Below are 17,790 nucleotides of genomic sequence, written 5' to 3' on the forward strand. Positions count from 1 at the left end.
CCCCATGATTCTGATGTTTTATTAGATGCATAAAAAGTAGTTTTCATTTATAAAATCAAAATCAGACAAAGGTATTTGGGCATACAATCGGTATCAATAAAACTCACAGTGGACATATTACATTACATTCAACGTCTGCATATTTACACGTTACTCAAGACAAAGTCAACACAAAATGAACACCATACATTTCAGCTCTGTATATATCTAATATTGTTTCAAAACAAGCACAACTTTTTTTTCAACCAATTTCTATTTGTTGAAAAACACAGCAAGACTATTATAAGGTTATATGTGAAATACAGCTAAAGTTTTAGGGTTTGATCACCTATCACATTTCTGACTAACCAATAACCTTAAAATAATGGATAATTACATATGGTTTTTGTAGATTTATCTGTTCCTAGGTTATGTAGGTGCATGTTTTTCAAATGTGAATAAGTGTACCACGTGTGTGTCTGGTGCAGGCAGAGGACAGTTGAGGGCACTGGGTCCCCTGGAACTAGAGTTACAGACAGTTGTAAACTGCCATGTGTGTGTGCTAGGAATTGAACCTGGGTCCTCTGCAAGAACAGTCAGTGCTCTTAACTGCTGAGCCATTTCTCCAGCCCCTCTTTTTGATATTTTAAAAGTCTTTAAAACTTAATTCTGAAAACACATGTGCCTTGCCATTTATTCATTAAAGATAATTTATTTTGCTATAGGTCAAAAAGTTCAATTAATTAACCAGGGTTCTTATAATTTCCTCCCAGCTAAGGTTTAGTTTTAAATCTGATTATATATCAAAAGCAGTAGTGAACAACTTATTTCTTAAGTTTAATATGAATTCCACAAATTACTGGGTAGCTTTGAAACCATTCCATCCCTTATAACTGTAGTCACTGACAATCTATACTACCAGTTCCTTGCACCAGAATTGTCTTTAGCACTCTAAAACTTGTATGGGCTCCACATCAGAACTAGTGAGTACAAACTAAGGATGTTGATATTCTCTCAAGTAGTTTCCACGTGAAAAGGACACACGCATTAGTGTGGGAAACCCTGCTGGTGGCAACTAGACCTAGGAGTGTCTTATCCTTTAAGGTACACCAGAATCACTGGAGAAAACTTTAAGCAAAACAAATAATAGATAGATTCACTTCAATAGACTGAGGAAAGTGTCTAGGAACAGTATTTTAAATCACCAATACCATCAGTCAAAAATCACTGCGAAAAACAATTCACAGCCTTTGTCAGATGTCAGATATCTTATTATAACAGTATGTTCTGTAATGACACTGTCCTGCAAGTTCTAGAGACTCCTGCTCTGGCAGTGACAGCAAGTGACTAGGGTAAGAGCCCTTCAAATAGACACATTTGTACTGTTAAACAGAAGGTCAGAGCAGTGATTTGTGGGACCACCATTCATTCATTAAAGAAAGAAAAGGTTCTTTCAAAGTAGTTAAGCCTTTAAACTGACCAGGTTTTTTTTTTTATCATCTTTCATCTTTAGTGATCTCTTCATCACTAAAGATCTGGTCTCTAGAGCCAGCATGAGATCAGAGGTAGTGACTCCAGCACACTAAAGGTGGAACGTGGAGTAGAAAAGATGCATTCTACTACCTACTTCGTAGTTCTGCACTGTTCGTGCACAGTAGGGATGGAGCCCAGCTGTGTATGAAACACTAAATGGGGAAGTATACTAATACACGCTTGACTTCTAACAATGAAACTTCATTTGCCATCCCCACATAGCACATCAAGGATATAACTGAAGGTATCTAGCAGGGAGTGGGGGGTCCCAAGCTTGAGGGGCTGAGTCATGCAAGAAAACCTTAGATTTGCTTCATCAGGCAACAATATTAAAATATGGGATGCTTCATGTATGGCATTGGTGGATAAATTCAACCGCCACACGTCACCACATGGAATCAGTTCAATATGTTGGAGCAGCAATGATAACTTCTTAGTGACAGCAACCTACAGCGGTGACAAAATGGTGGTGTCAAGTTGCAAATGTAAATCTGTCCCACTTTTAGAGCTTGCTGAAGGCCAAAAGCAGACATGTATTGATTCCACATCAATGTATTTGGCAAGTGGAGGCCGAAATAACACTGTTACTATTGGGGATTTAAAATCAAAATGAGTTCATCGGTCTCTCAAGGATCATAAAGGTGAAGTCACTTGTGTGGCATACAATTGGAATGATTGCTACATTACCTCTGGGTCTCTCTCAGTAGTGAGACTGTTTTGCACAGCATAATCATGAATACATCCAGTACACCATTTGGCCACGGAAGTAATCAGCCCATCCGGCATGTGAAGTACTCCGTTTAAGAAGTCTCTCCTTGGCAGTGTTTCAGATAACGGAACAGTAACCCTCTAGGATGTCAACAGTCAGAGCTCATATCGTAGCTTTGACAGGACACAAGGCTCCAGCTTCAGGCATGTTTCTCTCCTGTCAATGAACTGCTGTTTGTAACCATGGGCCTGGATAAAAGAATCATTCTCCATGACACTTCAAGTAAGAAGCTGGTGAGAACTTTTGTGGTCGACACTCCTCTGACCTCAGTAGATTTTATGCATGATGGAGCCACTTGGGCTATTGGATCTTCCCGTGGGAAAATATATCAGTATGACGTAAGCTGAATCACCTGTGAAAACCATCAGAGCCCACAAGACATCTGTACACTGTAGATCATTTCAGTATTCCACGTCTCTGACAAAGGCAAGGTTTAATAATGGCTGCTCAAATAAGCGCACATCAGCGAACAAACGGAGTGTTGCTGTAAGCAACAGCAGTAGGGCCGTCAGAGAAGCAACCGCCCCTTCCATCGCCACAGTTCTCCCACAGCCTGTGACGACAGCCATGGCCAAAGGAGTCATTGCTGCTCAGGATAAAGCAGGCTTGTCTTCTCGAAGCATAAATAGAGATATTTTAAGGAAACAGACGGTGGAATAAGTCAAGATTTCTCCAGCTTTGATGATACGAGGGAAAATAGGTGACATGTTCTCACCAGTCAGAGACGATGCTGTAGCCAACAGAGGTAATGAATCTGTAGGCAAAGGAGATGGCCTTGACTTTCTACTTCAGCTGAACTCAGCGTTCCCACTGAGGAAAAAAATCCAGTCACTTCCAGCACTCTGGTATTGCACTCCAGTGCTCTTCTGTCCTCGTGGGATCTCCAGGGAAAGAAGAAAGTGAGAGCCATGATCTGGAAGCTGAGGCAGAGAGAACATACCCGGGGAAGAAGCAGGAGCCAAAGGACTCCTTGAAGCAGTTTGCAAAGTTGATCTCCTCTGGTACTGAACCAGGAATTCGAAATACCTCTCCATCATCAACAAGAAATCTTGAAAAATATAAAAAGCCAAAAAAGGAAACTGAAGCCCTCAGTAGATGGATCCTCAATTCCAGTTCCAAAGGCAGCGTCCTCTGTCGCGGCTGGAGTAGCCAGCTGACTCTCAGAAGAAATAGTGGATATACTTGGGACCAGTCAGCCTGATGTATCACCAACCTCTGCTCAGATCCGCTTCGTTCAGAACATGATACAGGAAACCTTGGATGACTTCAGGGGCACTTGCTTTAGGACATTGCAAATTTGTAAGTGGAGATGATTAGACAGTTTCATATCCAGCTGAATGAAATGCACTCTTTGCTGGAAAGATACTCGAGTGAATGAAGGCTTGCTGGATGAAACTGAACGGCTACGAGAAGACAACAAAAGACCACGAGCCCACTTCTGAAGACTCAGAATACTTTATCTTTTTATATGATTTGGGAAGTTTCTGGTAACTAAGAACGAAACAGAGTCAGTATTGTTTTCCTGACCTTGACAATGGATTTTCCAGCAGGCACTATTCCATCTCTGTCAGACATATTTATATTTTTATAAATATAAATTTAAACTGCACAGAATACCTTCTTTTGAATAGGAAAGTCAACAGGATCTTTATGTTCTGAATGCCTTAGCTATATACTAAGTGCCCTTTTCCTAAGAGAAGAAAATGTGCATATAAGGCTGGGTTTATATTTTATAAATGACTCTTTAAAACAGATATATTTTTGGTGGACAAATTGTATTCCAAATTTTTTTAGGTAGCCAGTGTTCAAAACATTGGTGTACCTTCTATTTTATGAATAATTTTAGAGTGGCAATTGGATTTTTTTCATGCTGCTGATTAGTCATTATCTTGTTAACTGATGACGTCAGGTCTGACTTATTTATTGCTCATATGTATGATGCTTATATTTTGAAGCTCTGAGTTGTACAGATACACAGTACCTTCGACATTTCTGCTTCTGAGGGCTTCCTACTCTGGTTTCCTCCTTTACACATGAAAAACTAAGGTTTTGGAAAATTCAAGGACTATACATCTGCTGATTGTCTAATGAATTGATGGTATGTAAAATCATACCATAAGGCTTTAGTCACCATGGCTCAACTTAAAATCAATGAAAATTTATTGTAAGGTAATAAATATCACAATATTTTTGCCATTTTTCCTCACAAGTAAAAAGCACAGATTATTTTTCTTTGTTTTATACCATTAACTTTCTCTAATTATAGCATGCTACAGATAGTATTTTTCTATTATTAGCCTAACCATAGCATTATTTATATAGATTCATCATGACGAGAATTTACACAGCAGCAGCAGCTCGGCATGCTCATCCACCTGTTGTGATCCATGGTTTGATAGGGCTGGACTAGCACAGCTTCTCATCCATTAACATTCTTGTTGCCTCTTGCCCAAAGATTTCAACTGTGTACTTTGTATATACGTCTGTTGCCCAGTTTTGCTTTCTGGGATCAAAATATTTACTAAAATGTAGGTTAGTTTGCTAACTTTTTGGGTTTCTAAAGTGATGGAAGGATTAAGGATATACTTAATAAATATAAACCTATGATTAATTATTTCCAAAAGCAAAACAGGAATATGGCTTTTCCCAGGTGACTCAGAGATGTTGTGGTCTTTCCCTAGCTGATACGGTGGTGGCATTATGACTTGTAACAAGTTTCCTTACCTGTCACTCAAACAATGTTAGAATGCAGAAGTACTCTGTCTATATGCTATATTTTTATCTATTAATACTTTCCTACTTCCTTTTTCAATAGATGTAGATATTGTATATAACTGAAGGTCTCACGCTGCCTCTTCTTTATACTGTTTACTGATGTCCACCAACCCTGTGATTACACATGATGTGAACAACAGCGGGTTTTACTCTACTTTAAAAAGCCCTGAGCCACATGTGGTGGCACACACTTTAATCTCAGCACTTGGGATAAGAGGCAGGTGGATCTCTGTGAGCCTGCTCTACAGAGTGAGCTCCATGACATCAGGGCTTTGTAGAAACCCTGACTGAGTAAAAGAAAGAAAAGAAAAGAAAAGAAAAGAAAAGAAAAGAGAGAGAGAGAGAGAGAGAGAGAGAGAGAGAGAGAGAGAGAGAGAGAGAAAGAAAGAAAGAAAGAAAGAAAGAAAGAAAGAAAGAAAGAAAGAAAGAAAGAAAGAGCACAACATGCTCTTGTACTGGATGACTTAGCGCACACATGCTGCACAGCAGAGCATCTGGCGGGGCCACCATCACTGCACAGCTTTAGGAACGGAAGGAATCCACATAAGCACCAGCCCTGAGAAACAGAATGGCTGAAGAATCTGTCTGGCATCCCCTCCCCTGACCCATATCTATCGTGCTGGTGTTTCCGGGTACACACATGTCCTGTGTTCTTCACAAAGGCTTGGCGGCTTTCTTCCCGGGAGATCTGTGGCCAGACAACTGGAATTCCTCTTTCAGCAATGGAAAGCAATTGCCAGAACTCGGTGCTGCAGTGCAGGAAAGGCCTGTCATCATAGGAGGAGAAACTGAAACTATAAAATCAATTCTCAAGAAGCCCAAGCACTTGTACTCATTTTGAACTAGTGTCCAGACTCCAGTAAAAACCAAAGTGTTTTCCAGTTTACAAATGACTTAAAATCAAAATAATAAATTCTAAAATTAAGCAAAAGTTGAAAATGTAAATATCAAAAACAAGGCTTCTTAAGTGAAGAGACATGAAATCACAGAAATACAGCAACCCTGGGAAAGACTTCTAACATGCCCATGGCATAAGGTACCATCTGCACCCTCTCTGTGTACAGCACTGGAGATCCAGGGAGCGCGACACGGCAGCAAACACCCGCAGCTAGGCTGCTCATGTCCTTTTGGCTGGCTTGGCTGTCAGCTGCTTTTCCCTTTCAAACTCCTTTTCCCTCTGCTGTTCCTTTTCCAGCTCTTCTCTCTGCCTCTTCTGCTGGAGCTTAAGTGCTCTTTTCTGTAGAGAGATTGGGGGGTAAAGTAGGGGGCAGTCAAGGGTTACAGTTACGGCAGACCTTAAAAATAATAATGTTTGACTCAAGTTAGTCAATACATATCAACAAAGCCCATGCTTAACTTTTAAATTTATCTGGAGTAATTCAAGGCCCCCTTAATTTAGAACGACAATGAAAACTTTACTCCCAGCTCACATTAAATGTGAACTACAACTTCACATGCAGAGATGAGCCTGTCAGCCCAGCTACTAGCGGAGGGACCAAAAGACCTCATTCTTAAAGGGAAATAACGCAGCATGAGTTGATATCTTACTGGACCCAGAAGTATAAGATGCCAAAGCATGAACACTGAAGAAAAATAAAATTCCACGTAAAAAGGGCATCCAAGAATTCCCACTCACTTTTAACTTGGATGTTTTCTCATGAAGCAACAGCATCTCCTTCCTTATGTTCACCAGCTTGGCATGATAGTGCTTCGCTTCTGTGAACTGAACAGAGTAGGACAAGATAGCAGGAAATGCCAAGACTGACAACTAGGTCCACACTACAGCTCATCCTTCCTGAACTGGTAAACTTTAGAACCTCAATTGTGTACATACTTTAAGTTCGATGATACAGATTTCATTGAACCATTAGCAGGATTTTTGAAAACATCCGATTCAATTCAGTTGACAAAAAAAAAAAGTTATTAAAGATGGATGTAATGGTGCACTCCTTAATCCTGGCACTCAGGAGGCAAAGGCCGCTAGATCTATGTGAATCTGAAGCCAGACTGGTCTGGATAGTAAGCTCCAGATCAGCCAGGACTACTCTCTCTCTCTCCTTCTCTCTCTCTCTCTCTCTTTCTCTCTCTCTCTCTCTCTCTCTCTCTCTCTCTCTCTCTCTCTCTCTCACACACACACACACACGTTATTAAACATAAAACATATTTATATTAAGAAAATTATAAACAACATTTTGCTTCAAAAACATACCACATAACCCAGAAATTAAAACAGCCACTACTGCCTTTTTGAAAGAACAAGCCAGCAATGCATGTTCCTGTCAGGAAAATGGCAGCTACGGCACAGATTCTGAGAGAATGGCCAACAAATCCAGCCATGTTTCTTGTGCTTTTGCAGTCAGAATGTCAACACAGCCACAAGAGGACACACACTGTTCTCCCGGAGGTAGAGTACACTCTACATCACAGTCTGCCGTCAAAACGATCCTGCTGGGAGAAGCTGAGGATGGAGAAGTGATGGAGGCCCAGAGAGTGGCAGAGAACGGAAAAGGAACCTTACTCTCAGAAACAGAGACAGGGATGAGAAACAGGCCTGGAGCGAGAGGCTGCCTCTCAGGCAGCAGTTAGTAAAGTCAGCTCACAGACCATCTATGTGCAGCTTGCAGGGTGTTCCCGTTTCCAATTCCTATGTGAGAATTAAAACCACTCTTGGGCAAAGAGAAGAAATAAGTGAAAAACTCGGTTCTGTCCATTCCAGAATTCTGTTCATTTGTTCAGCTTTCACTCAGTCAACCAATACCCATTTGATCATGACGCCAATGCCAAGGAAAAGAAGAGTGAGTGCGGCCATGTTCACTTCCTCCACAAGAAGTCGGTCAGCTGCTGAAAAGACTGCACTCTCTGCACCAAGGCCATCAGTGCTAGCGAACACTGGTGGCTACACAGGGAAATGATCTGATCCTCCTTTGTCACACAGAATCTGCTTTGGATGTGTAGGAACCCTTCAAAGCCATGCCGGCAAGTGGTTCCTAATGTCCAGGAAGGTCAGGAGCAACATGAACTTGCCTAGGCTAAGTCCCTTTGTTCTCCCAGGAGCATCTAGTGAAATCGAAACTACCCAATTCTTCATCTTTAACATGTCCATCTCACCATGGCACAAGAAATACTAATAATTAAATATTAATTAAGAAACCACATAACTGACCCTTCAAAAAGGACTGCACGTTCCTTAATGGTAAACACCGTGTCTCAAGTGTCCCTCACTCTGTTTTCTTGTCATCTCGTGAGATCGTTCGACAGAGAAATAAGCTCAATTCCTAATACATGTTCAGCATGTGAACGCCAGAAACCATGGGAATCTAATAAAGCAACCAAGAGTCCCTGTGAAAAAGAAATTCTACACATGAAAGTTGGAGATAAGATCACCAAAATGCAGAGGTATAAAGCCTTTCTAAAATAAAATCTCGTTCAGTTACAAGCAAGAACTTACCAAAGCATTGATGTCCAACATAGAATGGCATTCTTTAAATTTTGAAATCTCTTGTTCCAGTGTATCTAGCAACACAACTTGGTTCTGTCTGAAACAAAATCACACAGGCAAAGCAAACTTTACATTCTAAGTATTGGTTCATTACAAGGAATCACATTTATCCCAGCTAACACGCAAAGCTGGAAACCCAGCTGGCAATACAGTGCCTCTCTAAGACACTCAGGAAAATCTCTCAACACTGTATATCAAAGATGTATCCTGACAGCTAAGTGCATGCTTCACTTCTGTCACAACGTCAGACTTCACTGAAATAACCACATTATTCTAAGTATTTTACTACTGTAACAACATTCTGCATTCTCCTCCCAAAACATTCTCTTTTACAGCATTCTGCTCACAAAACTCAATTTTCTCTGAAACTTGGAGCAGAGCTTCCTGATGTGGCACTGGAGATGTAGTGCCGAAGGACAGAGCGTCCTCCAGGGCAGCCGAGCAGCTGGGGGATGAGCGGGCACTGGGAAGCACTGAGGCCTTTCCCTCACAGCTGTGTGGCCTCGGAGAGTCAAGTTTCTGCCCTTGACCTAACTCTCATTCACACGAGAAGGTCAGACCAGACAACTGCTTTGTTAACATCTGGATTCAAATGAGGGAGGGAAGCTAATTTCCTTCCTACTCCTCTCCTGATCAAATATGATTCCAGGGTTCAGTGACACAGAAGGGTCACCTAAATGAACATTCTAAGAGAAAATAGAGTGTGATTTGTTATAAAAATAAAGAGCAGTGATGAAAGGTGACTTAGCAACAAGGCTGGAGGGCATATGGTCACCATCAGGCCTGGGTCTGGGTACCAACAGGTCCCTTCACATCAGACTAGGGAAGACAGAAGAGGAAGCACAGAGTGGAGAACAGAATACCCAGCAGCTTGCCAAAGACAGGACAGCAAAAGACAAGAGGTCACAACTGGAAAATGGGGGGGGGGGCAAGCAATAAAAATAAAAGCTTTAGTATCAATAAAAGCCATCAGCCAGATCAAACAAGAGAAAAGGACACAAATTACAAGTATCATCCATGAAAGAGATGATCATCACTGCTGTTATGCTTTTAAAAGGACAATAAACTCCAATGAGCCTGAGCACACATTAGATTTAGACGGAGGAGACCAATTCATTCAAAGACACAGATTATTCAAACACACACTCATTCTCCAAGTTTCCCACAATGAAACTAGACTCTTTAGGAGTATTCGCTTCACCTTTTACACTTAGATTATGAGTTACTCCATGAATCCCATCTTCAAAACACAGAAATGAGCCATGATCAATGTCCCAAAAGATAAGACTGTCGTACCACTGTCACATGCCACTACCAGGTGACAGAAGGAACAGGCGCACAGCAGGCTTTCCATTGGCTTACGTGAGTTCCTGGAGGGCTTGCTTTGACCTCTGCAGATCTGGTAGGTAGTGGGACAGCAGGCCTCCCACCAGCTGCTCCACAGCTTTGTCCTCTACAGCGAAGTCCTCTATCAGTCCTTCATCTGGAGATGCATCACTCAAACCTGTGCTCAAGAGAAAACCAAATTTAGGGAGCTCTAATGCTGCTGCACTGCAGGGAGGTGGAGGGGGAGCTCAGCCAGGGAGAAGGGGGAGCTCACACAGGAGTGAAGGAAGCACACCTTGCCCAATACAGCAGTGGCTTCTTTTACATGTGTGCCTGCTGAGCTTTCACTAAACACGGCAAAAAAAGGTTTCTGTGTTGTTTTGAGCTTTTCTTGTTTTGAAACAAGGTTTCCACACTGGCCTAGAACTCTCAATCCCCCTGCCTCAGCCCTCTGAGCTGTGTATCAACAAACCTGGGGAAAAAAGTAATTTTAAACCGCAAGTACAGAAAAAAGTCTAGAGTAAACAAACATTAGCATATTCAAATTTTATGTTATGTGGAATTTAGACTGTTTGCCAAGGAGTCAGATTGAAGGATAAGTTAACCGTCACTGAATTAATGCATCAATGCTTTGAAAAGCGTGCAGAAATTATGTAAACAGAGGCTGAGGAGGCAGCTCAGTGGGTCAAAGAGCTTCCTAGGTGAGCCCAACCACGTGACATCCACATCCAACCCTGAAACCCACCACAGGAGGAGAGAAGCCTCCTGACAACTTTCTCTAACTTTCACAGGAACACACTGAATACCCCCCAACACACAGGAAGGAAGGAAGGAAGGAAGGAAGGAAGGAAGGAAGGAAGGAAGGAAGGAAGGAAGGAAGGAAGGAAAAAACTTACAGGGAGGAGTGGAGAGATGGCTCAGTCATTAAAGGTTAGACTCACAACCAAGTAGAGAATAAAAACTGTTGCAGAAATTATATAAACAAAAAGGCATATCTAAAAAAAGTTTTGAACACAAAAGAAAGAAAACTGCAGGGCATTTTTGCTCAGTATAGTCACATATTAAAGGGGGTTATCTGCTAATACAAGTTCAGTGATGTGTGATGACTCAATTCAGAGAAAAAAAAAGATTCAGCACCTTAATTTGCTATAGGAAATAGTGTATTCTAATCATGTTATGGGCTAATCTAGACCCGATGCCAGGAATGATGTCTCATCCTTTTCCAGGCATTCAAATGTCTAAGATAAATACCCATCAATTACTGTTTCCAGGAAAAAAGTACAGAGCCGTTTCAAAGTGGGGGTCAACGAATGTTTGTAAGGTTTTTACAATCATGGATATTGAATGAGAAAAAGGTAAAATGTTCACTGTGCTAAAATTGTATCCCAAAAGCACTTTCATAATTAACATTAAGCTCGGGCACATCTGTCATCAATTATAGTCTAGTAACAACCGTTACCATCAAATTAAGATGGGACTGGAGAGGTGACTCGGTGGTTAGGAGCACTGGATGCTCTTACAGAGAATCCAGATTTTGTTTCCAACAACCACATGGCAGCTCACATCCATCTATAATTCCAGTTCCAAAGGATCTAACATCCTCTCTGGATTCCAAGGTCACCAGGCTAACACATAGTACATATGCATACATGTAGGAAAAACACACACAGAAAATGAAAATAAAAAATTTCTTTTAAAAATCAGATTAGACAACTTTCTAGAGTGTTTCACACACATTACTACAGTTCTCAGCGTGCTCATCACGGATTTAAATTCAGAAAAGGCTGAGGAAAACAAGCTCTCATATTCAATCTTTTAGAAAATCAAGATAAAATTGTACAATTTTAATGTTAACCCTAAAAACACAAACTAGAATTTTCAAAACTGCAAGGCAAAATTCAAATGGGAAACAGTAAACAGAAACTGAAACACTCCAAACCCAAAATGAAATAGCAAAGAGGAAGACTTACCCAATAAGGATATTTTAAGATGTAACACAAATTCACCTACACACACACACACACACACACTTTAACTCTAACTCATGGGCCTCCCTTTCCCATTCTAACTATTATTAATCATAGGTTTATATGATTTATGGGTAGGTTTCAGTTAATGTTTTTATACCTATTTAGTTGCTAGGTTCCAAGTACTTCATTGTAGAAGACTAGAAAAAAAAAGGAGGGGTCCTTACCAGATTCACACAATGAACATTGCCGAACATGTACCATGTATTAATTTTTTAGTCATAACAATAAATAAGGTAAATCCTCCTCCCTGGTTGGCACTATACAGGGGAGAATTCAAAGGCATTACCAGAATTGTTATGGAGTCTGAGATGATTTCTAAAGGTAGTCTGGGTGTTGAAGACTTCCTTTTGTTCTCTTTATTAATCACTGCAAAAACTTAGAAGGGCACAACGGAAAAAGAACAGTCCTTCTCATGGCCTAACTCCAATGAAGTCACTCTGCAGGATTATGACACAGACATCTAGAAACTGTCTTTACCCAATCATGCACAGGGTCTTTTCATCATAAATGAAACATACTATTCTGAAGGCCTTCTATTTTTGTTTTGTTTTAAGACAAAGTCTTGCCACACAGCCTAGACTGGCCTTGATCCTCCTACCTCAGCTTCCCAAGAGAAGGCATGTGCCGCCACACATGGCAACTTTTAAATACCTCCTAGAGATATTTCTACAGCAATGTATACAGTATCTACTCGGTTCTTCTTAGCAGAACAAAATTCTATAGTAGTCGACCCAGTCTCCTGTGTATAGATTACATTATTTTCCCTTTTTGCTATTTCAAACAGTGAAAATGTTTGTGATCTTCTAGCTGCTAGGAAGCTACAGTGATATTCCTAGCTTATCTTTGCACGTTCCTGTTTCCATGGAATAAATTCTTAGAAAACAGCTGGGCAAAATATCTGTGCAATCTTTGACATTGCAAAAACCTCCTAAAAGATGGCACCAACTTTCACCAACCACCACTTCCAAATGAATACAAATCTGAGTGGAAGGGATGCAACATTGTTAGGAGAAAAAAAATGAGAAAAAATGGGAATAGAATGTGTATGAATCATGGGAACACACTGAATAGGAACAGTAAACTGTTAACATATACCATACAGCCAGCCTGTAAGGATCCCCGCGTGTCAATTTTATGGATCTAAACTTAGTAAGTGGTAAGAAGCCACTTAAGGATTTTAAGCAAGGGAATGACATGACTGGAGCTTTCTTGGAGCAGTACTGTAACAACAGAACAGACAACCCTGGAAGAATAAAAGACTACAGGTGAACTGGCTTTAGAACTAGTGGCTCCAGGGTGCAAACACAAAACCCTCTGCACTAAGGAGAAGGAAGTCAAAAGAAGAGCTGAACGCAGTTTCAAAGTTTCATGTGAGTAACCTCACGCCATTAACAGAAGATCGGGCAGCTCTGCGAAAGAGCGCTTGTTTAGCAAGAAGTCCCAGATCAATCTGCAGCACCTATCCGTCTCTCGCCCGCTCTCTAAAATCGGCTTTAATTTATATTCATGCTGTTTGTGAGTTCTGTGCAAAGCCATGAATGGCCCAAGCTGCAAGTAGATACTACAGTATATTTGCAGACATAATTGAACAAGCCAGGAAAACACGTCATTAAGAAAAGCAGGGTCAGGAAATGCCGAGAGTGATTTGTAGCTTCCTATTTCTGGAACCAAGCCTTCCTCTGCTAGGGTCCCTCATATGAACCAAAGCGCACAGAAAATGCTTTGAATGGTGATAGTCTCAATCTCACAAAGACAATGGTATACAGGAATAGTGGCCATCTGGCTGTACAGTAAATTAATGGATGCGTTCGAGCACTGATGATTCAATCTCTCCTGGAACTGTTGGGACGGCTGCTGGAGTAAGTAATGATGGGTGACGGGTAAAATAATGCCACACAAGTAAGTCAGACTATTTCATGAGTAGCCAATATTGGACAGTTCTCTGCAAATCGACCTTCTTTCCGACAAACCCATCCCCAACCACTGACGCTATGACATAGTCAAAAAACAATACAAACTTAAAAATCTCAAAACCGACCGCACCCAACAGTGGGGACCAAGGTTTCCGCTCGTGGGTGTGCAAAGCAAGAGGGCAGCCTGCGCTGGAGTCCCCCCGCCCCCACTCGGTCCCGGCCCAGGTGGGCAGTCGCCCCGCAGAACAGCCGTACCCAGCGTGGGCTCGCCGGCCTCCAGGCTGCCGGGGGTCCCGGTCAGGACCCCGTCCGGGGGCGGTGACACAGGAACACTCATGTCCCCGCTCTGAGCGCCGCTTAAGGCGAGCTGCGTGCAGGTAAGAAGTCAGACGCCAGAAATAGGAACCTAGCCGATTCCAGCTCCTAGCCGGTCAAAAGCCGTGGTGCACACGGAAGTGACGAATGCGGAAGGCGTCGCTCGTTCCAGCCAGTCAGGAAAGCCCGCCGCCCCCTCGCGTCAGCGCGGTGGACACAGAGGTGAGCTTGCGGGTTCGTTTTCCCAGTGGGCGGACGGTGGTAACCGGAAAAACGGACCCGATGTGTAGCCCCAGCCCGGTGGACCTTTTTAGTGTTGTGTCCGATTTAAGCAGAAGTCTTAAGAACGTGAACCACTGAATTATTCAGGCCTGTGAGTTTGAGCGTTGCTTAGAATCTCGTCCAGTTGCTTGCAGATGACGTAGGCGTTGTTAGAGCATCAGTTGAACAAATTAATCCAAATGACCAAAAGCACCAGCTGAGATCCTGCGGGACGACATCGTGAGTTCTGACGGAAAGCACAGAGATGCGGACTGACTCAGCCCCACAGCAAATGTAACGATCCTCTATCGTTTTTTAGACTCCCACCTCTAGTAGCCTCTAATATTACTCTGCAACTTACCTGTTCAGTTTTCTCTGCTGGAGCCAAAGCCATCTTTAAGAAAATAAAATAATAATAATAACGTCACGCCTCGGGAATGCACCGGCTCCCTATTGCCCTCGTCAGTATGTTCACAGTTCCTTTTTAGCCGTTTTTCAGTTCAAGAGTAGCACCTCCTTACTCTCTGAAGGGAGGATGTTCGCAGCCTAATCCCAGAGACCTCTAAATACATTAGGGTGCGTGGCGACAAATAAAGGTTACTAGTTAACTTGACCTTAAAATAGGAAGGTTACTCCATGGGCCCAGTCTTTAAAACTGAAAGAGGGAAAGTGTCGAGAGAGAGACAGAGACAGACAGAGACAGAGATTTGACTATCAAGGCTGATTAAACAGATGTAACACTGATGGATTTGAAGACAAGGAAGGGGGTCTTCAATCTGAATGATGGGTGACTTCTTGAAAAAGGTAAGGAAACCGACTCCTCTCTGAAGTAATGGAACTCAATTCTATGAATTACCTAGATTTTTATTTCCTGTGAGGCTGCTAAACTATAGATTTTTAAAGTAATTGTAAGTCCCCTGCCACCAACTTCCCTGTTTCTAGCCCTTCCAGGCCCCACACTTTAGGGGGGAAAAAGCCCAAGATCGGGCCACAAAAATCCCTCTAATCCCAGACCAACCCCTGGAAACCTCCACCACAACCCCCAAGAAATCCTCTATAAAGCCTGCCTTCTGTTCAGCTCTTTGCTGCTTCTCACCCAATCAGAAGCAACCACCCTCTTGGGTCCCTCCCAATAAATACTTTGTGTGAGGTTTGTTGTGTGGTGTGGCTTTGTGGTATTCTTATGTTCCTGACTGCCAGGATACCTCCTCTTAGGGCTGTAACATATCCATTAGGGAAACCTCTCCCCTCAGAACTGTCACATTTCCAGTGATGCTAATGTTGTTGTACCAATAGAAAAGCAGTGTGCCACCCTTCAAACATCTTACGCAATCCTTCATCTGTGCAGTGTGCTTGCTCCTGCTCCAGGCTAGAATACTGTTTTCAAAGGCCTATCCCTCTTTTCAAGGTGATCTAAAATAATATTGGGGTTTTTTATTGTTTGTTTTATGAGGTAATGTATTATGTAGCCTAGGCTGGCCTCAGACTCAATCTGTAATTAAAGTTGGCCTTGAGTTCCTGATCCTCCTGCCTCTCCCCACCAGGGAAGTGTTCTGATTGCACACTCAAGACGTACCTTTACTTTAAAAGCTGTTCATTATCTCACTTCCTCCTTTCATTCAGAAGTTACGGTAATAACGTTTTGTAACTACAAGCATCTTCCTGCTATTTATTTAGCACTTGATTCCTCCTTAGGAATCTTCTTTTTCTTCTCTTGCATTATGTTTTCTTCTCTTGGATTATGAATGCCAAATAAAAACTCTTATTCTCAGAGAACCAAAATAATCCTAAGTAAATTGGCTAATTGGTGAACTATTGATGCCCTAGCCTGTAATTCCAAATACATATGGTAATGATTTCAGCCACATAAGGCTGATACTTCCGGGTTCTCGAGCCATGCACGTACAAACAGGCCCTTGGGCGGAAGTGCCTGAATGTTAAAAGGCCCTGCGTGACCCACGCGCACGCATGGGTGATTATGTCCACTATGACTCAGCTAAGCCCTTGCTCGCACGTGTGAGCCCGTCATCTGCATATGACGTAGTCATGCCAACCCCCTGTGCGCATTTTAAAAAGCTGGGTGTCCCATCTTTCTCTCTGCACACCGATCCTGAGGCCTGCATGTGCCCCTTCTAATAAACTCCTAAGCGGGTCTGTTGCGTGTTCTGTGTTTCCTTCTTGCTCGTGCCAGGTAATTTCACATGTAATTTCCAAATCGGAAGTATGTGACATGGTACCTGATGTCACATGACCTGGCAACCTTACTTGATTGTGAGTTTTATGTACCAACAGTGTAGTAGGGCCCTTTGGGATAGAGCCATATCCTGGGAGTTGTCATTAGCTGCTCCATCTCTTGGCACAGTATTAGGTATATCTCATGAATGTTTAAATATTGGTTATTTAAACTGAATGAGTGAAAGAAGCAGTTACATCCTGCCTATCTTTATGATTTGTTTTGCTCTAAGCAGAATTCTTGTTTGAAAATTTTTTAATTTATTTATTTATTTATTAAAGATTTCTGTCTCTTCCCCGCCACCGCCTCCCATTTCCCTCCCCCTCCCCCATCCAAGTCCCCCTCCCTCGTCACCCCAAAGAGCAATCAGGGTTCCCTGTCCTGTGGGAAGTCCAAGGACCACCCACCTCCATCCAGGTCTAGTAAGGTGAGCATCCAAACTGCCTAGGCTCCCACAAATCCAATACATGCAGTAGGATCAAAAACCCATTGCCATTGTTCTTGAGTTCTCAGGAGTCCTCATTTGTCCGCTATGTTCAGTGAGTCCGGTTTTATCCCAGGCTTTTTCAGACCCAGGCCAGCTGGCCTTGGTGAGTTCCCCATAGAACATCCCCATTGTCTCAGTGTGTGGGTGCACCCCTTGCGGTCCTGAGTTCCTTGTTCGTGCGCTCTCTCTCCTTCTGCTCCTGATTTGGACCTTGAGATTTCTGTCCGGTGCTCCAATGTGGGTCTCTGTCTCCTTTCATCGCCTGATGAAGGTAAAATAATCTTAAAATTTCCTTTAAATGGAAATTTTAAAATTATTTTCCAACCTAAATAAACAAGGATTTTATACTGACTCCTCTTGCTTTTATCTCTGAGCTTTTCCTTCTTTTTCTCTTACAGATGGCAGTTCAATGTGCCGCTTCCTTGTTAAGGACCCTCTGCGTGTGGCACAGAGCTCAAAAGCAGAACGCTGGAATTTGGTTACAAAGAACACGACAGTTTGAGTTGCATATGTCTTTTGAGGTGTCCTTAGTTTTCCCATTTCATCCTACAGACCAAGGGTATACACTCCAAATACCTTAATGTAATACTTCTTACGATTAAACTAGGTACCTTAGAGGATATACTAAAAAAAAAAAAAAAAAAAAAAAAAAAAAAAAAAAAAAAAAAAA

At 42.1% G+C, this 17,790-nt stretch overlaps 1 protein-coding gene and 1 pseudogene across 1 annotated transcript; one reads left to right on the forward strand and one right to left on the reverse strand.

Annotated features, from left to right (window-relative positions):
- Positions 1–14,280, reverse strand: Bloc1s6 (biogenesis of lysosomal organelles complex 1 subunit 6). The gene is made up of 5 exons (XM_050134044.1): positions 14,080–14,280; positions 9,918–10,059; positions 8,505–8,592; positions 6,693–6,779; positions 1–6,293 (listed from the first exon to the last, which is right to left on the reverse strand). Exons 1-5 carry the CDS (start codon positions 14,159–14,161, stop codon positions 6,174–6,176), a joined length of 519 nt encoding a protein of 172 aa, XP_049990001.1. The 5' UTR covers positions 14,162–14,280; the 3' UTR covers positions 1–6,173.
- LOC126496556 (protein NEDD1-like) lies at positions 1,802–5,491 on the forward strand (annotated as a pseudogene).
- Positions 14,281–17,790: the final 3,510 nt, after the last annotated feature.

The sequence above is a fragment of the Alexandromys fortis genome, unplaced genomic scaffold (genome assembly GCF_014885135.2).
Source record: "Alexandromys fortis isolate MF-2015 unplaced genomic scaffold, M_Fortis_MF-2015_v1.1 scaffold_6, whole genome shotgun sequence".
Classification (NCBI taxonomy): Eukaryota; Metazoa; Chordata; class Mammalia; order Rodentia; family Cricetidae; genus Alexandromys; species Alexandromys fortis.

Bases quoted from the DNA above. Each gene is read 5' to 3' on its own strand.
- Bloc1s6 (XM_050134044.1), bottom strand. From the start codon at position 14,161: ATGAGTGTTCCTGTGTCACCGCCCCCGGACGGGGTCCTGACCGGGACC. The intron at 8,593-9,917 runs GTAAGCCAATGG...ATTTTGTTTCAG, and splicing joins CAAGCCCTCCAGGAACTCAC to ACAGAACCAAGTTGTGTTGC. The intron at 6,780-8,504 runs GTAAGTTCTTGC...TACTCTGTTCAG, and splicing joins TGTTGGACATCAATGCTTTG to TTCACAGAAGCGAAGCACTA.